At 43.5% G+C, this 27345-nt stretch overlaps 1 protein-coding gene across 5 annotated transcripts in view; it reads right to left on the bottom strand.

Moving 5' to 3' along the window:
- LOC127378757 (vang-like protein 1) overlaps positions 1–27042 on the bottom strand; it is a 51277-nt gene extending 24235 nt beyond the window's left edge. For 2 of the 5 annotated variants that reach the window (XM_051428012.1, XM_051428009.1), the window contains exons 1-3: positions 26882–27042; positions 16172–16445; positions 7461–7587 (exon numbers count right to left, since the gene is read on the bottom strand). In XM_051428012.1, coding sequence (XP_051283972.1) covers positions 7461–7587; positions 16172–16242 — 198 coding nt within the window. In that variant the 5' untranslated portion in view covers positions 16243–16445; positions 26882–27042. Of the gene's footprint in view, positions 1–381; positions 675–7460; positions 7588–16171; positions 16446–26086; positions 26583–26881 lie in introns of those variants that run through there. The other 3 variants (XM_051428010.1, XM_051428008.1, XM_051428011.1) reach the window with 3 other exon arrangements.
- Positions 27043–27345: the final 303 nt, after the last annotated feature.

Consider the following 27345-nt stretch of genomic DNA (forward strand, 5'->3'; position numbering starts at 1 on the left):
GTGTATTCGCCTCTGTACTGCAAACATAGAAGTCAAAAGAGTAAACGTGAAGAAAATGTACCGGCACCTGCGTTCCAGATAACATTTAAACTGAAAGAAGGAAGAATAAGACAAACAAGATGTATCCCAAACAACTACAACGAACCTACTGTAGGAAATATTGAGGAGAGGAGGAAGAGACACTGATACCTGACAAATGTAGCCTGTATTAAAAAATGTAACAGGAAATTGGTGTAAAACAGGAAAAGAGCAGCAGCTGACCTTTACTTAGAAACAAATGTGATATTTAGATCACATTTGATTTAATGTTGCAGCACAAACAAGCACAGAGTCACTGAGGCATCACTTAGCATGTTAGCCAGTCAGACCTCTCTGTCTTACCTGGCTTGGTTTAGTCCCCGCTCCAGAGCTGGTCACTGGAGGAGAGTTAGTATTAGAGTCTTCTTCTATGGTGGTGACAATCACTTCCCTTATCTCCTCCACAGTCTCACAAACCTCAAGCACCTGAAACACATCTCCCATCTCCATCACCGGGAGAGAGTGCAACACTTCATCTCCCGCCTCCATCACCGTTGGCGACTGCATCCTGAAGTCCTCAAGCACTGAACTTTAGCTCAGTGCAGCTCGCACATACATCGCCTCTGTACTCGGCCACTGCTTTCCTCCCTCTGATCCATCCCAGAGTGTGTGTGTTTGACCTCCCTGACTCTGTCCTGATCTGCAGCCCTGCCCCGCTTTATCCGTCTTTATATAGAAATCTCTCCCATCATGCCTCAGGAGGCATTGTATGGGACTGTGCGTTCACTTGCCACATAATGTAAGGGGCTTTAAGGAGAAAGGCAGAGAGCGAGGGAGCGTGGCGAGCAGGAGAGAGGAGAGCGATGGGATGATCACATGGGATGTCCTGACAGCAGCAGGGATGGATGGAGGGAGGGATAAAAGGATGGATGGATAGATGCAGAGGGAATAAGGAGGGGAAAGATGAGTGGAGGAGTACAGTAAATAAACATCCAGAGAGGAGAGGAAACAACTAACAATTAGATGCCATCGCTATCCTTCTCCTTCCTCTCTCTCTCCTTCCTCCCTCCCTTTCATCCATCTTTCCCTCAAGGCATCTTATCTCATCCTCCGCTCGCCTCTTGCCTCAGCGCCACTCTCAGCCCATTGCTTCTGCCCCGGTGAGCACTGTGGTGTCGCCGGGCTGCCACAGGCAAAGGCGGCACGTGTGTTAATGTGTGTGTGTGTGTGTGTGTGTGTGTGTGTGTGCATGTGGGGAAGGTAAAACAAAACCTGTTCATCCAACCAGCTGATCTACAGTAGGACAACCTGACAGTGTGTAAATGTGGTGATGGTCTGTATTTTTCTAACTGTGATCAAAATCCCATGAAAAGACTCTAACTAACCGTGAATGCATCCACTAACAAGCCCGACACAGAGCTCCACTGTTAATTAACTATTAAAAACACATTAAGGAGACACTACTGCACTGGATGACACGTTTCTTCATTACCATGAACACACTCTTGTTTTGAATGAATCCCACACGCACTGTCCCGCTGCCACAAACACTCACACAAATGTAGATTAATCCACTGCGGAAAATAGTCCACAAGAAATGCACTACTTCCACCCTCGCTATATATTTGTGACTGATTTATAAAGATGTTAACGCGGTGAGAGACAGACAAACACACTAGAGGAGGCTATTGTAGCATTTTAGCTTAAGAGGATTGGTTTGCAGACAGAAGTCGAAGGTATAAATACGCCTTTTGAATAAACTGTCTGAACTTTAAGTGACCAAGCTTACATGCAAACTGAACTAAGAGCTATCTCTGAGACCTGTTATGTCTGGGTAGCACTTGCATGTTCCTGCCTGACTAGCATGTCAGCAGTTAGCTCGTCAGTTCAGCCACTAGCCCTGGGAGTAGTCGCTACGTCACCAAGCATGTAGATAGTGCAGATCAATGTTACTGTGCCATTCTGTGATGATGAGAGGTGACCTTCAGCGTCACACAGGATGTCACTACAGTACACCTCAGCGTCATAGGAAAATAAAACCTGCTCTAAATAAATAAAACCGGGGACAAATGATTTGATTCTGTTGTCTTACCTTGAGTCTTTAGCCACAAAGTTCATCTCCTCGGGCTATTAAACTTCTCCAATGGGCGGCCCAGTCGGTCTATGGTTTAAGGTAACAACCATTAACCCCAACATCAGAGTCTGATTGTTGCATTCTCCATTTACTTCCTGTCATCTCTCCAATGAAGGCTCACTAATAAAGGCACATCAAATCTACACCTCAAAAACGATTTCCAAATCTGCCCTGAAAAGGTGTTAACAATATCTATCTTCTTTCTCTCTCCCGCTTTGCCCACCCACCGAGCTTGCAGCCTGGCCGTGGCAAGCAGCTTACGACAAGCACAGACACACACACACAAAGCACCGGGATAACCATGAAGCTTGGCGGGATTCTGTCTCACAGGAGACTGAGCCAGGAAGCACTCACCACAGGGAAGAGATCCCAAACACGAACGCAAGTGCCGTGCCTCCTCCAAGAGCCCATGGCTGCTTGTGAGTCGGGGGCGGTGGAGCTACCTGCACTGGGCTCCGCAAAGGAATGCCAAGAGTGGTGCCACTGTTACCATACAGAGGTCCAGCTCGAGTAAGCGAGCAGCTGAGATCACAAAACAGCTGAGTTTAATTGGGTTGAATGAATTGAGCTGCAGGGGAGGTGAGAGGAAGGTGACACAGTGTTAGGAGACTTTGTGCAACTTCGAAGAACTGGCTAGTTCAGTATTTTGTTTAATTTGGCAAACGCAGTGAAAGCACGACAATGGTTTTCTTGTACTCCACTAACTTACAACTTCAGTGTGGTTGGAAGCACTGATAGAGGAAAGACGACAGAATTTGGATACAAGAAGAAGGTACATAACAAGAACGTGTGGCATGCAAATCAGACAGGTTGAGGTGCCAAACTATTTGTCACCATTCCCTTGCTAGAAAGCACCAGATCTCTGCACAAATGAGCACAAGTACTGGTCAGCGCAAGAGTATAAGGCATTCACAGAGGAGACAAGATGAGACACCAGTGACTGACCCACCAATGTAAATCATACAAGGCAATATAAGGTTCCTTCTCTGAACTGCACATAAACATCTAAAAATAAACCCAGCTCCGCTTTCTCCCGCCGTTTGTTGGGATAGGGAAGGCGCTAATTCTCAAAGAATGTTTTACGGTTTTAACATATCACATTTCTCCTGTTTGACACCTCGTACAATGCCATCCCACATCACACTCATAAGCCGCAAAGCTGACCTGAGCTACTCCCATCCACCTCTCACTATCCACCCCAAGATCCAGTTTCATACGACAATAACAGCAGGATAAATTGAGCCAATTACTCACATGGTTTAGTGTCAGTCCACCTATAGAAGGCCCATACCTCAAGTCCAGGCTATACTCACCTCCATTGTCCTTTACAAACTCCGACCCAGTAAAATACAGCAGAGGCGGACTTGCCGCACGTTCCCACCTAAAGATTTTACAGCTGAGAGAGCAGTATGTATTTTTTACATTCACACATTAGCGTACAGCCTGGAGCTTTGGCCTGCCTCCTGAAATTGGAGTAACCTGCTGGAAGTGTTCTGTTCAAACATATCAAGAAACCTTAGAGAAGCGTATGATCATGCTAATTTACAAGCAGCTTTGAAATCCCGTTGCAGATACAAAAAGTTTGCAGAAAGCAAACAAACGTCCATTCAAATAATTGGTGTTTTTGTAGTGCGTTGCAGTTTATACCGGAGCTTATTTGCTTTCTTGCCAAGTAGGATGACAAGATTGAATCCACTCTTATGTCTGTACACAAAATATGAAGCTGGTTGGCCTAGCATAGCATAAAGACTGGAGACATGGGGACACTGCTAGCCTGGCTCTGTCCAAACGTAATCCACCTACCAGTCACCTCTGAAGCTAATTAATGAACTTGTCATATCATGTTTGTTTAATCCGTACAAAAACTTAATTGTAACTTCCTGGAGTCTCCGCTGGTTGTCTGGCCAAGAGACAGGTCAGCCCATAACACCTTGTAAAATGGTGAATTGTCATTTTTACAACCGAGATATAACTCGTTTATTTTCTGTCCCCTTGCTTCCAGTCCTCATGCTAAGCTAAGCTAACCAGCTGCTGGATCCAGCCTCATATTGGGCGTACAGACATGAAATAATACAGTGAATAAACATATCCTATAAATGTGGCTCGCAGTTGCTTTGATATGTCTTCTGCATCGTGTGAATGCTCGCTGCTAAGTGAAAAAATGTACAAACACCATCTCTCGACAGCAGGCAGATCCTCTCCACAATTCTCCGGCTGGTCTGGTGTTAATCGTGAATCTCCTGTCGTGTTTTCTGACATATTTACATGTAAAGCAAGACCTCCTCTTTTAGAATTCCTGTGGTGAGGCATCACAGACACACCACAGCCATGAGAAACTTTTGTGCTGGATTGTGAGGACATCCCTGCCCGGAGCGATGTGCTGCTCTGTCAGCCAAGACTCTGATTAAGTCTCAGCAGCGGAGTAATGAGCGCAGCGCTGCACAGTTAGACGCTGAGACAAGACTGACGCACGCAGACACAAAACATTCACGTACAGCAGCATATGTGAGATGGCAGACCAGAGTGCACAAGCACACACAGACACACAAGGATTTGTGCTGAGCCTCTCTCTCAGTAGAATTGGTGGCCCTGATTACTCAAACTAAAGCCAAACACTCCCCGCCCTGTCATCAGCGCTACTGCAGGCCACGGCATGAATAAGACATGAAGAGCAAAATACTAAGGATGGCTGTGCTCTGTGGCAAATCCTGTCATGTGTTAAAATTAGACACACTATGCAGACAAAAAAAAACACAGTCACACATACATGGGTACAGCTAACGAGTCCCGGCACAAAGGAAAGTGAGCGCCAAGTAGGTCAGTAAATGATGGTGAACGTTGGAGTCTGTGCGTGTTTGTGTTTGTCATCTTTTCCCTTCAGCGGGTTAAGCCGAATACTTGATGAGGGCCAGTGTGCCAGACAGTTGTTTGGCTAAAAGAGCAGGTCAGTTGTGGGTAAGCCAAGGCTGTCTCTGTGTGCTTAAATCTCCATCTCTGTTTTCATTAAATGCATTTGACTTTGGCCAGCAGGAAGTGTTGACATTTCTGCTTTCAAAGCATGCTGGAGGATGAACTGCACACATTTCACACTTTCACATGACAGACAATTGATTAACTGCTCAGCAGAAGGCCAAGAAAGACAGTCTCCTCTTAGTTATCCACTATACGCTCTAGAAAACTATAAACTCTAAAGGTTGTTCAGGTGTGAATGGAAGAGCAGATACACAAAGATAAAAGGACACTGCAACTACAAACCATTAAATCAATTTTAATACAAAGAACCGAAGCTTCAGGTGTCATTGTGTCTTGAGGGAAAAAGACTGCAATGCTATAGTGGTTGGGATTTTCAATGGGAAGCAAAAAGGCGACAGCTGTGAACTGGGGTCAGGTTGTCACTTAAAAACGGGTACTGTATGTAGTATATAAAATGTGCTATCAATGTAGCAGAAAAATACTGATTCCAATACCTCGACTATCTGCTGCTACAGAATACTGATCCAATACCTAAGTCATTTTTATGTAAGATAACAAGAAACCAGGGATGGTTGAGCACTAAAAACTGACTGAACAACTATAATTGGTAACAGAAACACCACGTTTCATGATGATGAAATTGTATGATGCTCAGATATTGGATTGTTGCATCCCTCAAAAATATGTTGATAAGAGCTGAGATTGGGCGATATAAACAGTAACACCTCCTTGATGAGAAAATGACTTACTGCCCTATTTGGTCATGTTTATGCCAACAAGGATAGGGAGCCTTAAATCCAACAGGAAACAAACGGTTGAAGTATCTTGTCAAGACTGCTGTAGAACGTGCCAACAAAACACATAAAATACCACAAATTACGTTTATCACCTGTAGCATCACCGTCAAATAGCAGAGTGGTTACAGTCTCAAACACCAGCAATTAAAGATATATCACACACACACACACACACACACACACACACACACACACACACACACACACACACACACACACACACTGGTGAAACTGAGATTTTAACTGATGAATGTAACTAGATATAAGCTCATATATGGAAATATTTCACACTGCAGGATTTATACACATAAGACAAGAAAAAGATTTTCTTTTTGCAGATCAAACAATTGTTGGTCTCTAACCAATAAACTCAGCAGATAATGTGACATAATTAATATCCTGATGTTTATTATCACCCAGCTCTAAAAACTCAACGACTTAAGGTTCTATCAACATTGCCCAATTTAGCTCTTAGTCAACCTTTGGGGAAGAAATCATTGGTACTTTATACTTCTCTGTCTTTAAGGGTCATAAAAATAATCTGTTTTGGCTCAACACAAAACTTAAGCTAACAAATTGGCTATTACTCATTTTCTTTCACTGCGATTGTCTTGGACCGAGAACTCTTGTACCTCGTAGGTTGCTACTGAGGATTTCACGTCTTAACATGCCAACGTGCAGCCAACCTGCCCAGCTGACACGGTGCTGTCTGATTAAGTTGTCTTTTATTAGTTCCGCCTTTTATCTGACTCCAAGAAACATAATCACACGGCTGTCTGCTATATGAAATGAAAATGAGTCAGGAGGCTGTCTATTCGGCAAGAACATGACAAACCAACACATACTGGTGGTGTAGCCTAAACATTACCTCATGTTCAGCAAATGTTGAGGTTATTATTGAAGTTGTTAACAATTTCCTACCTTATATCTCTCGTTTATCAAATAATCCATCACATAATCCATTTTCTGAGCTTGCAATTATTGGCAGCAAAGTCAGCATTATTTCTGAGGGTAGAGTTTGAATTTTGACCGTCAAAAACAGCTAAGATGCTGTTTTGGCTTGGTCTGGTCCATTTTGGCGGGGGCCACTGAAGCCACCTCCCCAGCTTGTACTGGAGCGTATAATCGATTGACCCACTGCAGGGTGCTACAGTGTTTGCCTCTGACAAAAGGGATGAAACACAGCTGTGATGACCAGAGAAGCACCCTGCTGCAGCCACATCCTGATGTTTGATATTCCAGATATTAGTCTGTGATTTTCCTGAAAGTGACAACCCAGACCTCGGCTGAAGTGGACCGGCCCTTCTGGCTTTTGCCCTCAAATACCAGATGGCCTATCCCAGCCCAGGCTGATTATAATTCCAACTCATTTCGACTAGTGACTGATAAATCTCCTGTGCTCTAAATCCCTCACAAAGACCAGCATATATCCTATCTTGTGTTAGAGGCATTCATAAAGGAACCTGTAGCAAACACTGGTGGTGCTTTGGTGATGCAGGATTGTGTTTAAGTGTTGGTGCAGTGTTTAGCAGCCCTACCTGGACCTGCTCACCCCGAACAGCCAAGTCGCCCAGCAGCGGTTCTGCAGGCGGCGTGTTAATTGTGACAGACTTTTCTGAGCGGCTGTCTTTGCTGCGGGACTTGTGGCGGTCCCGGCTCCGCTCCCTGTAAAACAGAAAAACAAAGCAAAAGTCATGGTTAGTGTTGTACGGATGTTACCATAAAGAGAAACCAAGAAGTCTTAGAGGTGCACTCCACACATTTTAGACTTGAATTTACATGAAAATCAGGGGTGCAAATAACTAACTAACTAACTATCATCATTGATTAATTTATCTTTTTAATTAACCAAACAGTGATTTAGTCGATAAAATCATATCAGAAAATAATGAATAGGCCCATCAGAGTACATGGTACTTTTCCAAATGTCTTATTTTGTCTGACCAACAGTTCAAAACACAGAATTATTCAGTTAACAGTTGTAGAAAACCAAGACAAATGCCAAATATTCACATCTAAGAAGCAGCAACCAGAGATTTTTGGGGGATTTTTGCATAAAAAAGTGACGACTAATAAAACAGTTGCAGATTAATTTTGTGTCAATCCACTAATTGTTTAAGCTCTAGAGAAAAGAGCTATAAAATATCCTTCCTAAAAATAATCTTATATGCAGGGGTCATTAATGGTCTGAAATGTAGGATCCAATGTGAGCCATACTCAGAATATCTCAGAACTCTGCTGCTTTGATTTTGACTCTAAACGTTATGGAAGAAATATGAGCGAATTTCAAGCCTCCATGTTTAGCGTAAAGACCCTGGCCCTTGACTTTTCCTTTCCTTGCTTTTTGATTTTACAGCAAAAGAACTTAAATGAACACACTGCACATACAAAGAGAAGCAGACAGGACTAGAGCTACTCTGTGTGTGAACGTGGAGAAATTAAATCATGCTTTGTTTCAGTCTCCGTCTAATTTCCAATGACTGAACTCTCCCCCACATAAACCCCTCCCACTACATCTTTCCTCGCTCCATCCATCCCTCCCTCCTCTTCCCTCCATTACTGCAGCACTCTCTACAAGGCCCTCTGTCCCCAACATATGAGCTCCATTAGCCAGACTGACCCCCTGCACTTACAGCCCTAATCCTGTATAGAGCGTGAACGGCAGGTCTCCGCATCCTCCGCCCAGCATCACCATCCCCACATGGCACAGTGCCCACTCTGTAGCTCCATTACCACAGAAAAGCTGCAGAGCCCCAGTTAATCTCATCTGTCTCCCTCCCCCCCCTCTGGCTGCTGACATCTTGGACATACAGTATTTTATAGTTTGAGCAGAACGCACACATCAAAAGGCTGCAAAACTGGTTGCGTACAACTGACTGTGTTGAGGTCTAACGCAAAATGTCTCAAGTTTATATCGCAGTTTTATTTCCCAGGTGTTGGATGGTGCTGAGACGGAATGAGAGACAGACAGACACCAGAGCCAGGGATGTCAGATCTCATATAGATATTACAGGCTGGAGATGCTATAAAGAGATTACCGGACAAACATATTGGACGTGAAGTGAATGAAAGAGACGTCATGCAGTTATTTTTCAGTCGCCTGTCTGAGGAAGACAAAGGACATCTCTAGATGCCGCTGTCTTGCTAAATGCTAATTGAGTTTCCTGCTGTCTCTAAGCATGTTGTTTCATGGTAATCACTTCTTTTGTAGGAGTGACATTAGAACAGAAGTGCAACAAATTCAATTTCCACAGTGCTCTCTCCATTAAGACAGTCACACACAGGATGTTGTTGCTTTTTTTTGGTTAAAGCTGCATCACATCAGCATTCATTTGGGGTCGTGTTTCTGGGTACGTCCAACGTTCACTTTTCTTTTAGCTCTGGTCTGGTCTTCGCAAACTCCTGGAGGAGATATTAGGCTGTTTAGTTAACTAGCCTCACCCTCTATTTGCTAACTTTCTCTGTGTGAGAGCTTTTTGCTGTAAACCGCTGCCTGCTGGGGCTGGAAACGACACAGTGACAGCCGTGAATCAAAACGAAAAGCTGTCGGACCTAAAACCAAATCAATGAGTTGAGAGGCTGAAACACTCCATAAAACTAAGGGCAACTCATTTTCTGTTGGATAATCATCACAACAAGCATCCTCTTTCATATTGCACACACTCATTTGTTCCATTGTTAGTACAAAAATATTGATTAGAGCAGCTTTAATGTATTAAAAGTCAGACAAAAGACGACAAAGTTTGGATAATGAAGGGTTGACATAGCTAAACAAGATCTGGTCTGACCCATGAGTAACAGCCGTTCACTGAACTATAAATGACAAACACAAACCCCTTGAATGACCCTTGATGCTACTTTCTCACACAATAACAATTCATAACCATATTGTACAGGATATCCTGCCTGCAGGGGTAATGGAGGCATCAGTGTGATTGACAGAAGCTGAACGGTCAAAGTCGCAGAGTTGCATTGGATCCAAGTGTTTTCATTAAAGGGTGTTAACCAGTCCGCTTTCCGCCTCTATTCTTGTACTTCCTTTTGAATGTGGACACGATTTCCTTCAAAAAGAAAATCACAACAGCAACTAACGTTTCAAATCTGCACACAGTAAGAGAAAGCTAATTTTCAATAGCCTGCAGCCACTTCTTTCACTGGCGGAGTGACTGACATATTCTTATCTAATGAATCCAGGAGATTAGGAGGTTGATGTAAGCCTTTAAATATTATTATGGCTATCGCCATCACTGCAGCGATGGTTATTCAGGCGGGAGTGATCATCAGTCAAAGGCTGTCACTGATTATGATTATTAATTGGGGAGGAGTGCTGTAGTAGAGGGAGCAGGGAGGAGACTGGGAGGAGCAGCAGGGCTCATAAAGCAGCGATCCTACTTCAAAGTCATCAGCAGAATAATAAGCAGCTCTGGGGGAAAGTACGGGAAAGGTAACAGCTACAGTAATGGGAGAGCAGAGAGTAGCAGACGGTTGTGTTAAAAAGAAAAATTCAATAATTTTTTAAAAACAGACATTTGGGATGAAAGTTGTATTTCAGAGTCTATCAGATGTGTTAAGGTGCTGTTTAAAAGGTGTGTTTATTGGCTCTAATGAGAGCTACAAGTGTTGTGCCGTGATATTGTATTGATTATCAGAAAAGTATTGATTTTTGTAAACTGAGGGCTATGATGTCTTAAATACAAGTGCAGATCGCACTGTTCTGGTTACATTAAAAACTGTTTCTTTGTTCAGATTTTATGCAAGTCCTAGTGTGTAAATTAGATTTTTTTTAAAGAAATCGCAGTCTCCTTGCTCACAGTATTGCAATATATTGTAATACATTGAATCATTATAGCTAGATTCTTGCCAATACACAGCCCTCGTTAGCATGTAACATCTAAATAGGTTACTATATACAGTGTTTTCAAGGAGCATAGAATTAACAACTGGATGTCCTGGATGCAACCGGTTTAAGCATCAAACTCATCCTAATGCCTTTTCTCTTGAAACATTACAAAAAGAAACATACTGTTTACAAATATCATATTTCTGTCTGTGATGGTGTTACATTTACTGGAAAACAAATGTTGTTACTGATCTCGACCTGGGTGTATTGGTGATATTAAATATCATGTTTTAATTTGTTGGACATAGAATAGAGCAGTGGTCCTCAACCGGGGGGTCAGAACCCCTCCCAAGACAAACCAGAGGGGTCACAAAATATTATAATGACATTCACATCTATTTATTTGGAAGACGAGGTTCAATCTAAGCCATTAGAATAAGAAAAATATATTTCTGTCACATAAAATTTGTATGACTATTTTGTGTTTTGAGCTATTTTTCTAGTGACTGTTGATACCTTCACCTCTTCTCTAAAAAGAGCTCACATTAAACTACCTGTGAGGGAGAAGTCACTGCCCATAACCCTCATTAAGGTGATAACTTGTTATGATGACTCACAAGTACTTCATTTTGGCTGGTTTGGAGCACCACAATGTGTGAATGTGTGTCTGTACACACAGCATGCGTGTTATGTGTATCCCAGCAAAGTATGATTCACTGTGAGAGTCAAACACAAAAACACCTGGTTCTCACCAACGCTGGCGAGACTACAAATGTATGTGTAAGAAAAAAGGTGCAAAGATGATGCAAGTTAAATAAATGTGAGGAAGCGTTTTGAAATGTGCGACTGTGGATGCACACAGGCAGGAAATACAGAGGCGAGCAGACCTGTGGGCAGCCAGGGAGTGGTTTGAACAAATCAGCCTCTGTCTACCACCCCCTCCCCTCCCCCAGCTTGTTTTCCCATTCCCCCTTCAGCAAGATTCTGGGGTGATCACTCTGTGTGGAAACCTCACTACCAACACACACACACACACACACACACACACACCCACCCACACACCCACACACCTTCCTCCCCTTCCCACATCCTCTTCCTGCCTCATTAGCATGCAGCCGGCTCGTTGGTATTCCAACAGCGTGCTGCGCTATGATTTGATTAATGGAATTTGACTTCCAGCGTGGATCCCTGAAACGGGTATGGCTTTTTGGAACAGTGAGGATGAGAGGGGAGGGAGGAGGGGTCCTGTGAGGGCAGAGATGCCTGGCGAGCTGAGAACTGAGTCCTGCCAATTAGGGTCTGGAAGCCCCGTTTCCCTCTAACACCTGAGGATGAGTGTGGCTGTGATCGCATTCTCCACCTCACACAGAGGGAGAGCGATGGCAGGACAGCGATTGAAGAAGTGAAGCCAACTAGCATGGCACGTCAAACTGTCTGTGGACCAATTTGTTCTCTCTCTTTGGCTGGCAGGGCGACCCACACACCTGTGTGACACCGAGCTTTGTGTCGATGCAGCCATCTGAGTCGAGGCAGCGGTGGACGGCCCGGGCTCAGCCAAATGGGTAGAGTCATGAAGCCGAATAAAAACTGACCAACACACTCAGTTACGGTTGTCTGAAACCCATAAACACGTTACAGAGCGAGGCCGGGCGAGAGCAGGAGATCAAGCGCTGTGTGTGTGATGGAGAAAGCCTTGTTCGTCATGAATTCAGCTTAACAGGTTCAACAATTACGCTTTCAAACTTCTGGGTAGTGATAAATATTACTTTGAAGTGACTGATCAGCTCCACCAAGTACAGTCACTGTGCCGCGAGCAGTCTGGTGTTGACCGAGGTTGATGTGGAGGGGCACTGGGTGTGATATCAGGATTATAACACTACAGTAAGGTGACACATTCCTGTGACACATTCGGTTGCACTAGAGAATGGAGCACATTTTCTGTCTCTCCTGGAAGAGCTGGTCTCAGTGTTCCACTTGCTTGTTCACAGGAAAAGTGACAGAAATAGTTGTGTGAAAAATGAGAGAGCTGAGAGAGAGAAAGAGGTTCAAACCCTGGCTCCTCTCTCACCTCCGCACAGCAAGCCAATCACAGAGTGTAGTGGGTGTGAATGTCGGATTGGGAAAAAGATACAGAAAAAGACCCCCCAAGTCCTTCAGCTACCAGGGCTGGTATATTTTAAGTATATTAGTATTTACAATAAGAGATATAATAAGATTTATTTGAGTGACAGTGCAGTGAGATCACACAACTTTGTCAATTTTTATCAGTATTCAGAGTGTGTGTTTTTCTGTAAACACAGGTTTTCAGGAGCTAGTACTAAGCTACCATCTTAACATTTTATTATCACAGTATTCAGACTAATTAAGCCTGTAAAGTAACAAATCTATATAAAATCTATATAAAACGTCCTGGAGAATCATCCAGGAAACCCCCAAATGGTTTTATAACTGTGAATGAATTAGTTTGAATTACTCACTCGGTCCCATGTGTATGCTGCGTGCTGGCCTATAATTGGAGTTATACCAATCAAAAGAACCAATTTTCCACATGAGCAGCTGCTAATATGAGATTTGCAATTTTATAATAATTTAAACACTCGGAACTGACAGAGTGAAGGAGACGAGCTTTGGGGAACTTTCGAGAGAAAAACTGAACTAAAGTGGCTTAATACCAAACTCCCATGGCTCCTAAATGTGGTTAGCATGGTTAAAACTAGTATAAAATATTGGCATGATGTACATTTTCATTTATTACACAATAAAAATCACAATTGATTGTCCAAATTCTTCTCATTTACGCAGTCAATGATTATGGGGAGCACTATAAAGGAGAAAAAAACCACACAAAATAACATAGCAGCCTCTTTCCACTTCCAAGTGGTAATGGAATATTACGACCAAGGCGTGAAAATCATATTAACGCCCTTCCCTCACAGTTAATTGTGCCGCTCTGGATCCTGGCTAAGTACAAAAAATGCATGGACATCACTTTAATACCCACATTTATTGAAAAGACTGCTCTCTTGGGCACTAGTGTTTTGCTCTAGTGCAACTGAAACTTGTCAGAAGGGAATAAAAAGTGCACAAATAAAGAAATCGGTGTCACCGACTTGTTTTGTGTCAGCTTTTTTGGCAGGGAGTCATGTCCTCGGACGGAGCTGCCATTCTGCCATCGCTGCAGAGCCAGGGGAACTTTTGGTGGAAGCATCTTGGACACCAGTGGAAGATTGTTTGACACAGGAGGGGGGCAAAAAGCCAGCTATGAGAGGAAAGTACTCCAAAAACCCTGCACCGTCTGTTAGTGAAAACCTAAGCCAATCTCATTCCATTCTTCTATTATATTCTGACTAATTGTGTTTAAGACTGACTCACAAATATGCATACATACAAATACTGTGTATGTGATTATTTGCATGCACACAAGGAGCAAACACACTCCCACGTGTCTGCATCTGTTCCCGGCATCAGTGTAATTAGACAACAGTGATCCAGAACTGCCTCATGCGTGGCACCCCCCGGCGCAGAAAGATTACCTTCACACGGCGACAGCAAGGGCTTTCAAAGGCAACAATTTCTTTTTTTTTTTGAATATCAAATTAGAGGCCAGCCGGTGGCTTTGGCACAGTCATGGCAGGAGCGGAGGAGCAGAGGAGTGGAAAAGGCGCTTGGCGGGGATGCCCATATGCTCCTTTCCAATTTGCTGTCACTCACTTGAAAAGGCAGCAGCAACACTAAAGAAGCGGGGGATAGGAGCTCCCACCACCACTGTTCATTTTCCAGACTTTTCCGACCTCTCCCCTCATCTTTGACTCCAACAAAGTGAGACCACTTTTGCTCCGCCGTAACTTTGAGCTACAAGGGCACATTCCTGCCCCGGGGAATGCGAGCGAGAGGGGAACAAGTGATACGCCTGCGCCTATCCATCCTCAGAGAGTAGCCAGGAATCCATTAAAGAGGGAGGGGGGAGGTGGAGGGGGGAGATGCAGAGGAGAGGTCAAGAACGAACAAGAAAAGGGGGGCAGCTGCTGCATTCATATCACAGCGAACACATGGGAGCGAAAAAATGGGAACCATGAGGAGAAGAAAGAGATAAAGAGCGAGAATGGTACAGCGTGAAGGGGAACGAGACGGTGACAGAAAGTGGGCCGACGACGCGAGACACAAAGTCCCTCAAATGGCAACAGGTGGCGGCGAGAGTGGGAGCGGCGGCGAGAAACCGAGAGAGATATATGGTGAAAAAAGCAGGAGGGGGCCCGTCAGCGACAAGGGAGGGGCTGTTGTGGAACAAGAGCCTCCTCCTCTCATCTCCTCTCAGGCTCTCAACGTATCCGCTGAGCCATCAGTCAGTCGGGCCTCTTCAGCACCTGTCTCCCGCTGCCTTCCTGAGGGCCTGTCAACCGCAGCCATTTCACCGCTGACAGACTAATGCGACTACACAAGCTGTGGGGCTCCACACATGACAGGCCAGAGAGAGGAAGACAGAGATACACGAGAGGTGGGGTCAGGGAGGTGGACGGAGGGTGGTATTGAAAAAGGTTGAGGGCGCAGAAATACAGGGATGAGAAAGGGAATAAAGTTGTAATAGATTCTGTCAATCATGTGTTTTTTCTGTGGGTCCAAAAAAAACTCTTTTCATCCAGCATTTTTTTGACTTTATAGAGTTGTCAAGTGGGACGAGCTATTTAAGTTCCCATTCATTTTTCCCACAGACAGTGTTACGTGACAGCTGGAGCACTCGGCTTGCAGGGACATGAAACTCTCCTGGTTGAATCATCTGTACAAAAGATTGACAACTGCTTTTAAAAAATATCAAAGTCCAAGGTACAACTCCCAAGGTGCATTTCAGCAAGAAACACTGAATCGCACAGCTTAAAACTGCACTGATTTTATCTGAATCTGCAGCATAAAACAGTTCACTTTTGGATTCTGGGTCAGTTGTGATTGAATTAAGTAACTGTGGCGCAGCTGTATTTTGTTTTATTCAACAACAAAATGTTTTGAATTTGCTCTGATTCATGCCTGACTGTTTTCTTCTCTAGCAACTGTGGCCGAGGCTCATGGGTATTTTAGTGTGATAAATACCGAAATAGAAAAGTTGAAATAACTGAAATTAGTATATACACTCACATACTGGAAGAAGACGACCAACATAACCACTGAAACTTGGCCGCAGGTTTAATTAATACCTTAGATTTAGAATTAATATTCAATATGCTCTTATATTTATATTAATATTTGACAACTCCTCCTCATTAAGTACCTAAAATTTGAAGGCAATCTACATTTTCCACCGTGGTAATATTTTACAGTTTCATTCAAATATGAGGAATCTAGGTGTTTTCTAAAAAAAGGAGACCTGCTCCTGACCTCTTTAAAAGGAATGAATGGCAAAGCATGATTTAGTCTTACCCATGCCTGTGGGATCCCCGGGAGCGTCCAGAGTAGTAGGAGTAGCCCGAGTAGGTGGACTCTGTGTCCATGGTGATGCAGTCCTGCCCAGGCAGCTGGGCCTCGGGTGATGGGGGGGGCAACACAGAGGCTGCTCGTCTGGACCGCTGGTGGACGCGGTGTTGTTGAGCTGGAGGCGATCAATCGGCTCGCTCAAGAGGCTGACAGAGGTGGTGAGCTGTCGGCAGTCAGGCTTGAAAGCGACCCTGGGGGTGCCCGGTGAGGAAACATCAACCTGGGGGGGGGCGGCAGACAGGAAATTTGAATTCAAAATGTGAAATGTCTGGGAAACATGCCCACATTTGACTGTTAGGGACAGGAGGAGAGTGTCTGAAGTGGAACAAAGAATAATAAAGAATCAATCATTAAAGGCCTTTTTAGCTATTTCTATCCTTTAGTATGTGTTAGCAGCCCTTAATGCAGAAATATTGGGCTGTGCCTGCGTTTATCTGCTGCTGCATTACAATCAGTATGTTCTCGCTACAAACCCGCAGTGACAACACCACGTTATAGGCAGCTCTCAGGGGGTTACGTTACAGCTGAGCGTTCCAGATAAAAGGAACACTGCTACTGTGAAACAGCAATTTGCTCTTATTCCCATACGGCTGACAACTGTTGTTCAGAGGCCTAAATCTCTGACACACTGCAAACAATTTAAGCCCGACACTGACAAGCTTTGAGACGAGGAGCACAGCGAGAGCGTGGTGGAGATAAAAGCTGCCTTTTCACAAGAGAACTTCAATAAGACGGAGGTGTTGCCAGTCTCAGGAAGTCGCGATGGCAAACTAAAATAAGAAGGAATCCACAGAAATACTCCAAACATTGTCTTCGTTTTACCTACAAGTCATTACTTTTAACAAGCAGTTTAAAGTATCAGTGTATTGCATGTAAAGTTTTCATTACAACCCGTCACAGCAGCAATGCTCAGAGGATGTTAGTCAGAGAATGGCCTGTGGCTGGACGTGCTTCATCTGAAAATGATGACGTTTTTCAGTGAAGCGTTACGTGACGTCTATAAAACCCCAGGAGGCATTATTTAAGAGGGTTGGATACAACTAATAAAATGAAAAAAAGAGTTTCATTGATTTACAGTTTTTAGAATGACTGAGTTTCACTTATAGCCAGCTAGCAAATAACACACTAGAAGAATTTGAAATGTGGCTTACATTTTGTATTATTAATGCACCATCTCTGGAAATTATATCATTGGCGCATTTTAGGTAAATACAAGATCATAAGCTTTGCAGGTTGTCTTCATTTTCACTATGTAAAGCCTGTCTTTAAATGTTTAAATGGACTTGCCCCTCAGCCTCTCTGCAAATACACAATGATACTGAAGAGCTGCAGCAGATCCATCAGAGCAGCCTCAAGAGGGAAAGTGGAAAGTTCAATTTTCTAAAACATCTTCTGCTCAGACAGCTTTTTCTGTCCGTTTACTCTTTTACTTTCCTGTTTGAAGCCCTTCTAGGGACAGGTGTTGCAAACCAGCATCCGCTATAAACACCATGATACTAGCATCGGATCTCAGCTTGTCTATGTTTACTGTATCTGTCACTATTAAATAAAACACAAATAAATAAATCAATCTAGTTTCATTGATAGAAACACAAGCTGCTGCAGCAGGCTGCCACTAGAGCAGCACCTTCATATTAGACACTGCTGTTGGTGCTATTACCCTTGTAAGTGCACTTTATCCATCTATCTGTTTACAACTGGGACTGAGATAATGTTATATTTACATCTAATAAAACTGAAAATATAAAGCATGCATAAGATTTTAAGACTTCAACTTCATTCTGTCAGCTGTAAATCAAAATAGAATAAATGTTTTAGGTATTTTCAAACACGCAGATGAGGGCGAGTAGTTTTTTAATCCTAAGCAGCTCACTGTCGAGGCTCATCCATGCTTCTTCAGGCTGCTACATACATATAGTGTACATGAATACATTACATCTTCAACTACTATATCACTCTGTATGTAACCAAAAGATAAATTGTTTAGGGCTATTAGCTTTGTTTTATCTATTAATCGTTTGGGCTGTACAATGTCAGAAAATAGAGATGTCATTTTTAGTCAGAAGAGGCTGTTCAGAGAGATTTTAAGAGTAAATCAAACTGTAAAAGTGAGGGGGACATGTCCGCCTCACCCCCAGTGGAAACAACAGCCTTGGTTGGGGAACTAAGAAACTGTACAATGTCACTGTGGGCTCAGTAAGTAACTATTAAATGAATAGTTAATGAAAACAATCATTATTTATGTCCGTCTGTGCAGCATTCCTATCTGGTGACACCACAACTCGACACCACCCATCAACATAATAAACAAAAGAAACTTCTGTGGATGCATACCTGAAACTAAATGCATCCAGCAATACTTCTTACTCACGTTTTTAAGATTCTCCAGCTGGATAGATGCTTTTATCCAAAGCACTTAATAACGGGGGAAACTGCGTTGGGTGATTGGAGCTACATGAAATAATTTCCAGTAAAATCAAGCTGCATTGTTTCCCCGAGAGGAGCAACATGCAGTAAAACCCAACTCAAGCATGAAACAGTTTGTAAAACCAAACACACAGTCAAAACACACACACACTAATTCCATCAATGTCCAGTCCCTGAGCAGGTGGAGGCTTTTTACACTGCATTAAGGGAAAACAGTGGATGATGGGGGGGGGGTTATTGAGTGCACTTGATTTGGTGTGGTCAGAGCGAGCGAGCAAAGATGGAAGTGTTTGAGTGAGATAAATCTGGCTCAAAAGAGTCCGATTAAAAGCACATATTTGAGTGCCTGCACAAAGGGAGTGAGAAAGAGAAAAGTGAGTCATGGGTAGCTTGAGGCATGCTGTAAACACACTTGTGAAACACACACACACACACACACACACACACACACACACACACACACACACACACACACACACACACACACGGCTTCTCTGACAGCTGTGGGAGAGATGAAAAATGTCAATAGTGAAATACACAGGTAGTTAAAACTTAACTCAAAAAGACTTCAATCAAAAGTATGCTCAGATAACACTCAGTGCTCTGTACGTGTGCACTTTGAGCCAACCCGCCTACACTTGGCATTAAACAGCCAGGAACCCCGTATGGAGCGGAGCTAATATTAAATCGGAGCGGATATTAACCAGAGAGCTCTCTCAAACAACACTTTGCAGCTAACTGACACTGAGTTTGGGGGTTAAAGTTTTCTATCAGCGGTATTCTAGGTGAAGTATGAACACATTTTTTATTTCTAATATCTGTATCACCCAGAGTGCTTCAAACGCCTTCCTATCGCCTCTTTTATGCTTTGTCCTGACATAATCTGAAGCTGCAGCACGCCCCCCCGATCGAAACCTGCCCTGAAACTCTCAGGCCAGGCTTCAAGCACACACACACACACACACACACACACACACACACACACACACACACACACACACAAAGATTTATGACTGATTTATGACTCCAGTCGCCTTAAAGGTGGTGAGAAACTGAGCAAAGTGTCTCGCTCACAAGACGTCGCTGCTTTTCTGCGTTCACAACTCCAGGAAAAGGAGTCACTTAGACAGATGAAGTGCATAAACTGCAGTCCTTATCTGCCACTCAGAGGGAAACACATCCAAAAATACACTGTGCCACAAAACATCTAGTATGACCCAGTTCTGAGGAGTGTGGTGTCGGCACATCTGTGAGTGACTGTGTGTGTACGTGTGTGTGTGTGTGTGTGTGTGTGTGTGTGTGTGTGTGTGTGTGTGTGTGTGTGTGTGTGTGTGTGTGTATGCATGCTTGCGTGACTGTCACAGACTCCTGAAAATGCTTTGAAGGTTGCGCAACTGCACATTTGGATATGCTCCTTCTGCAAATCATTTTTAAATGTCTGAATCATCCTCACATGGTGACAAATCCTCCCTGAACTGGTTCACCAAAGTCTCACCGCCAGCTGCACATTGATCCCACTCAATACTTCAATTGAACCAGGGATTTCCAAAAAAAGCCTTTGTTATCAAGAGTAACTATTTAATCCTCTCTGATGTAAAAATGCTTCAGTTCTTTTAATTCATACTTTAATATAAACTATATAGTAACTGGGGTCCACTGGATATGTTGTTCTTCATGTTTTTTTCAAATAAATTAGCTATTTTGATACATGTGTTTCTGTTTGTGTGCTAAATATAAAGCTACAGCCAGCAGTTGGTTTGCTTAGCTTAGCTTAGCATAATGACTGGAAACGGGGGAAACAGCTAGCCTGGCTTTGTCCAAAGGTAACAAAATGAAGGTAAGTTAGAGCCCTGCAAAATGTTGTTAAAGGAAAAATAAAAAGGTCTAATTTTACTCTTGGCTCCCTGGGTCCGGTGGTTTGAGAACCCTGGTTTAAAGGACCCCATACCAGGACGGACATTGCCAGGGAACACTCTACTGCAGGCATTTACTGATCGAATAATGGCCTCTAAGCTAGCTGGACACAATCACAGAGGCATTTCCATCACCTGTTTTAATCCTCTTAAAAGCAAGGGCACGTGGCTAAATGAGGGATTAATAGGGTTAAATGAGTGCGTGGTCCAGGTTCAGTCAGAGCGCAGCCACGAGTAAAGACAGCAGCGAGGTTAAAAGCTCATCGATTATTTCCTGCTTCAGTGTCTTTCCTCACATAAGGCGGGACTTAGTGTCTCCACACATCATCTCCCACCGTTTCAGATGCTTCCCGCTGAGCAGACTGTACTTTACAGTCCCGCACCCAGCGAGAGGCCTGGCTCTGAGGTCTATATCGAAGGGAAACAGGATATGCGGGTGTTCACACATGTGTTTTCTGTCTTTGCCACGCCAGACAAAAAATTGGTAAGCGGAACCACTCCGAGTTCGCAGAGAGAGAGAGAGAGAGAGAGAGGGATAGAGAGAGTCCGAAGCTGAAACAGGAATCCCCCCACGCTGGCAGGGAGGGGAGCCCTGGCAGATTCTTCGCAGTAATCCAAGACCCCCGCTGAGCTGCCGGCTTGTCTGTTTGTCCTGGCGAACACTGGCAGCGAGGAGCAGGAGAGGAGGAAGAGCAAAATTATCACAGCGCTCAAGCATGAAGGGAATATTCTCTCACAAGGCCATTTTATCCACTTTGTGAAAACATGAATCATTGTTCAGGAAAAACTTCTGTGTGCCAATCCTATGCCAAAATTCCTCTAAGTAACCCGACACCTGGGCGTTTTAATTTTAATCTGGAGAAGAAATGAGAAGTGCGGGACTCAAATTCCCCTAAAAAACCACACTGAGGAATGAAAATAAATAAAAAATACACACAAGCTAACAGGTGTAACAACCTGAGCGTAGACTTGAGGAACAGCGACAGAGTCAACATCCAGCGGCCTAACCTGGGAACATAAACAAACAACCTCGCGTAAACAGCCCAAGAAAATACTTTCCTCTCCGAGCTGGAGCGAAGTTACACTGCAGCCACGAGACATCTGCTGTCAGCCGGCGTAAACAAATCAGTGCTGCTCGGCTGCACCTTTCACATCACGTCCAATGAAAGTATCAAACTCCCCGCTTGGTCAGATTCGATTATCAGTGAACACGTGAAAATACCGACACTTTGACACCCTGATTATGCCAGAATGTAGTGTTACATCTCAAACATCGTTATTCTCAGAGTTCAACATGGTCAGTGTAGTTTCAAACAAACGGGGCTTCTAGGGGAAGCAGGGTGCAGCACTGCTGTTCTGCTGACATGGTGTTCAGCTCTCTTTTCCATTACTGGAGGAATCGAGCTATTAAAACTGTTTCAGGTTCAATTATACAAAATACAGGACAAAATACCAAAACACAACAAAGTTCATTCCTCCTATATTGATTTCAGTGTCTTTTGTTTTTCAGTGTTAGTACAATGATGTAGGATTTTAACCCATTGCAGATATATTGCTACCATCGTTTAGTCCACACCAGAGTTCACTGGACAGCTTTCACATCAGCCCCAAGCGACCGAACTGAACAGGCAAACACAGGAGTACTTATTAAAAAAACCCATCTAATTGTAGACAACACTCACTCGTTACAGCTGCAGCTCGAGCTGATTAAGAGTAATTTAATAAGACTGACCTTTCAGACGGGGAAACTGACCCCGTAACACACAAATATTCAGTAAAGTCAGTCTGCCGTCGTGAACCTGCTGCAGTCACACAGTCTGAGGTCACCACCGCGCCGCTGTCCCCGCAGACCGACCCCAACCGCTGAGGACACACTTACAGTACGAGTAGGAGTAGAAGGAGTACTTCCAGTTTCCCAGAGTAAAGAGGCAAATTAAGCATCTAATGAAGCAGATAAGATGGTCCGTTATGTTTTCATCCAAAACCTCCTTTCAGGCAAGCCATTCATCCATTCTTCCTTTTTGAAGAGTAGAAGTGGAAAGCCCCCCCCCCGTAGCTCATTCACACTTAGCAGTGATTAATCCTGAAATCCCACAGCCTTTCATGGCACGTCTTTGATTCCTGCACTATTCCAACAATAGTTTTTACACTGATCCGCTCGAGGGAACAACAGTTTTCTCTCCTTCGGAAAAAAAAAATTATCCATATCAATCATCAGGACTGAATTTGTAGACAACACGTGGTCTTGGAGTGACGCCAGTTTGTGTAAAAGATGCTATTAAAAGCCCATCAGTATTTGGAGCTAATGGCTATTTGACCTGTGTTCACTCTGTGTAAACTCTCCAACATGAGATGATGGTTTTACGTGCAAAATTGGGGATTAACACATAATTACGAAATGACTTATTCTGGATAACCAGGCTGTGGGATTTGACTGGACTTTTGACATAAATCTGTTAAACATATCTGCTTCTGTCATTCACAATGAGGAAATAAGCCGGCTGTGTAACTTCCAGCCATCAGCATGCAGCTCATTCGTCTGACTCACTGACACCTCTCCTTATCGCCTCCTCCATCCCGCCGTAACCATGACGCCCTCGTAGCTCTGCCTCTATTATCGCCAAGCTAACACGTCTCTCCTCGAACCACAATAAGAGACAACCGGCTCGTGCACGGTGTAATGACTTCACTCCGGGCTCCAGAGAAGGTAGCTCTGTGACCGCCGCGGTCACGAGACGTGCCGGGACATGAAAACAAAGTCGCTGTGGAAGTCTGGCCCAGTCACATGCTCGCTTGTGTTGCCGTCCATGACTGAGCAAATGAGGGGCCATTAGTTCTGTGGAATCCAATCAACATTCCCAGGTGTCAGTATCCTGTATGGAGAAACAACAGCAGACTCGACTCCAGAGTCTCTGTTTAGCCTTCAGAGAGAGATTGGCTTATTAGAATCTGATTGTTATTGACTGAAGTGATCATTAACATGCACCTTCTGTGCAGTGGTAATTACACACTGCTATCAGCTTCCATCTGCTCCACGCTGACTCCAAACCTTATTCTTCATTCACATTGTTGGCCTTTACCTGTTGCATTTTTTTCTGTGCTGGAGTTACTAGGCAACCACAATGAGCTGATCCTGAGTGGTCAGAGAATAAATCAGCTGTTGATTATTGCATTATCTGGAGTGAGGTTATCTAGTTGTTATAAACCAGGGGCTTTTCTAAGTCTGATACCGTCAGACACAATTGAGACAACTGCCCCCTTCTCCCTAACTATCTTGGCAAAGTGGCACCATTTAAAGTATGTTGAATTAGCTATTAACAGTAGCTGTTTACAGTGTACCCACAAATGTACTGACAACTTTCACTGGATTAAGTTCACTACTGAAAAAAACGTCTCTCAGGGAAGTTACAGGAGTGCTTTTTTTCTATGAGTTCTAGAGTAATTATGGATGTTTATTGGTTCAGAAAGTGTGAGTCACACTGGATCAAAACACATGCGGCTCAGCGAATCAAATTAAACAGCTTTGCCGCTTTCTACACAATGTTTAGTCGATTTTCTGCCATAAAACACATCTGCGTTACATATTATTAGACAAAACAGCCAAATGATGAATATATCTGCAGATTAAATGCAGTTTGTCTTTTCCAAGAGGAAACCTGACAGTGCAGTGAGTTTTACACTCTGAAATATAACTGAAGTAAACTGAATTGAATTAACTGAAGACTTACTGTAGTTGCCATTGATTTGTTTGACAGACTCTCTTATTTGTTTAACCTGACTGCATCTGGGAAGCCATCGCTAGAGACTGTGTGGAAAAGGGCAGACACCTAAAAAAAAATACTCTGCAGTTGATTGGATGAGCTATCTGTCTGTGACCGTCTATCAAGAGCGAACTTCAACCAATCAGATCAACAAACCATATACCATATAGGCTTTCCAAAGCCGGGAGTACAGTGGCAACACCCCGTAGCTGCCAGTGCTTCCTCAAAGGACGCTGATTGGTCCACTGGTTACTTATTTATAGCCCTACTTTTAATATTTGGAAATGATTGTTTCTACAGCTTCTTATACTCTTCTGTAATGTGTGGTCACATTTTATGTTTGCTACCTCCCCAGTGGTATCACCATTTCATCTCATGTCATATTAAATATTCCACTCATGGTGCCGTTGCATGATGTTGCATGTCACGAGAACACGCTCATAGCTGGACTGAAAAACCCAAGAGTTAACAGACAGCTGGAAAGAAATGACACTGACATATTGCCCGTTTCCTCTCAAGAGAGTACATTTTCTCGACTTTTCCCGCCTAATACAGCAGTGAAAACAAACCAAAAGCCAAGAAGTCCAACGACGAATGGAAGCTGTACATTTAAATGCTTTTAACTGCTATTAACATACATATATACGTAGTGAGCTCTGCAAGCAACACTCCCATGTAGTTTTCAAGCACACATCCAAGATCTCGACAGGTGTCATGGTTGCTATCAATATTCTCTCTGCAGCTGTCTCACAAACCAGAACCACTTTCATGGGACTGAAAGGAATCACACAACTCTCAAATGTTAATCTCGTCTAGAACATACAAGACTTCATGATAATGAAGGTTTTGCATTATTTATGAGGAGGAAGATACAGTCGTCATTGAGTGTGGGTCTGTGCTCTCACACTGTCATGTTACCGCAGTTTTCGCTCTGATATGTGTCGGCTTGGTGTCACTCGTCTGCTACACAGCAACAACATATGGACACTATATCTCATACTTGCATCTGAATGCCTGAAAATAGACTGTAAAGCGCTGTAAAGGAGGAAAAAATGTCCAAATTATTGTTTATTTGTAACATTTCAGCACTTTAGAATGGATTTAATTGTAAATAACTTAATCATCAGTTAAAAATATGTTTAAAGAGAAACTGATATAACTTTTCCTGTCTTCCTGGCACAAGTTAAATGACTATAATTAACTAAATGATTATTTATCAAGGAGGAATGTCAAAAATGTGCTTCTCAAATGTGAGGATGTTCTTCTTTTCTCAGTTTTATATAACAATATAGGGCTTGGTCAGTTGGTTAGTTGGACATAAACTTTATTGCTGTAACAAATAATTAATTATGAAGATAATGAGCTGATTCATCTTTAAGGAAAATAGTTCATTAACACAACACAAGCCTATGTGGTTGATTTCATTATGTACAATGATTTAAATTAAGTTTCTGATCAATCAAATCATGGTTATTATTAAGTTATTAATCAGACGTCACCACCACCCCTGTGCTACAGGAGCACCTGCTCAGTATTTCTGACCAATATTAAATGGCGGCAACTAGTTTATAATACATGTTTTTTTTTAAAAAATCCCTCAGGAAATAAGCTGCTGGGCTGAACTGTGGTTGAGGCAGCCAACCACACGGGGAAGGGGGGATTTAAGCACAGATTAAAGTAGTGCTACAGGAGTAGAAATACACTTTATCACTCATCTGTGTGCTGAGGCTCCAGGGCAGGTTTACCCGCCCAGCTCCTACCTGTGTGACCCAATACGCTGGCGGACCAAGAGGCAGGAAATTCCCTGGTTTCACCGTGGCCTCGGAAGCCCCCACTCCAACCTCTGTGCTCTCCCTCACCTCAGCAGCATATTTATGCGACTACTTGAAAAACCATTTGCTTCAACCGGGTGTAATGTTTTTTTGTGGAGCTTGCTGGTTGTTTTCAGGGTCTAGGGCTGCTACCGTGTATCCGTCCGCGTCAACTCTGCCGCCGCAGGTTACAGTTACAGCTGAGCTGCGATGCACCAGCCGGGGTAATGCGGATCAAGTCAACCGTATGTAACATAGTTGACTTTTTAGTAGCCCCTCACACACTGGCTCTGTGACTTTCCGGTTGTCAGAGCCGCTACAAAAAACACACATTTGACCGAGAGGACAATGTAACAAACTCCAAACTGTGGCGGAAATGTAACAAATACGGTTAACTTCCCCGGTGTGGAGCTGTGCGTCGGTCTGACCGCAGTTTGAGGGCATTCAAATGAAGTTGAAAGCATTCCCTTTCATACAGGTAGGAAAAGACAGTAAGGGCGTGTTCCCAAGTCTTTCCTTAAAAAAACACACACACACACATTCAGCCTCCAACAACAGCCTTTTGTCCTGTGAGTATAAACAATAAAAGGTAACAGACGGTACATTTGAGCAGGCTTAACGAATCCAAACAGGACATTAAAGGCTGTCAGGCAGAGCCTCACACACTACTGAGCCCGCACACTAACATCTGCAGAATACATATGACCGACACTACCTCTCCTGCCTTATTAAAACATAACTCACCCTTTGTCGGCGGAGATATCATTCCGCGTGGTTGATAATTTATCCAGAGGTTATAAAATAGTTTGCCCCCAGAGCACACGGTAGGCTACAGTAGGAAGCAGCCCTTGGTAACCGGAGGAATCACCCTGGCAGTCAGGAATTTCACAGGGGGCAGTGCTTGTCGGAGTATGGGGGGTGTAGTACAGACACATGGCGCTAGGGGTCCAACCACGGGGAGGGTCACTGCCAACGTTACAAACAGAAGTCAGGGGGTCGATGTGAACCTGCTGTGTGTGCTGTGTTTGTGGAAGTTTGGGTAAAACTACAGATTTGGATGCATTTGGAGCAGATTATGTCCTGTGAATACTGATCAGAGATTAGTTCTCTCTGTCTGTATTATGTATTTTTTTTCTCATTTTAACAGTCAAACATACTTAATAGGCTTCTTTTTTTTGACAAATTCAGTGTTTTCTTTTCATTGTTCT

The sequence above is a fragment of the Dicentrarchus labrax genome, unplaced genomic scaffold (genome assembly GCF_905237075.1).
Source record: "Dicentrarchus labrax unplaced genomic scaffold, dlabrax2021, whole genome shotgun sequence".
Taxonomy (NCBI): domain Eukaryota; kingdom Metazoa; phylum Chordata; class Actinopteri; family Moronidae; genus Dicentrarchus; species Dicentrarchus labrax.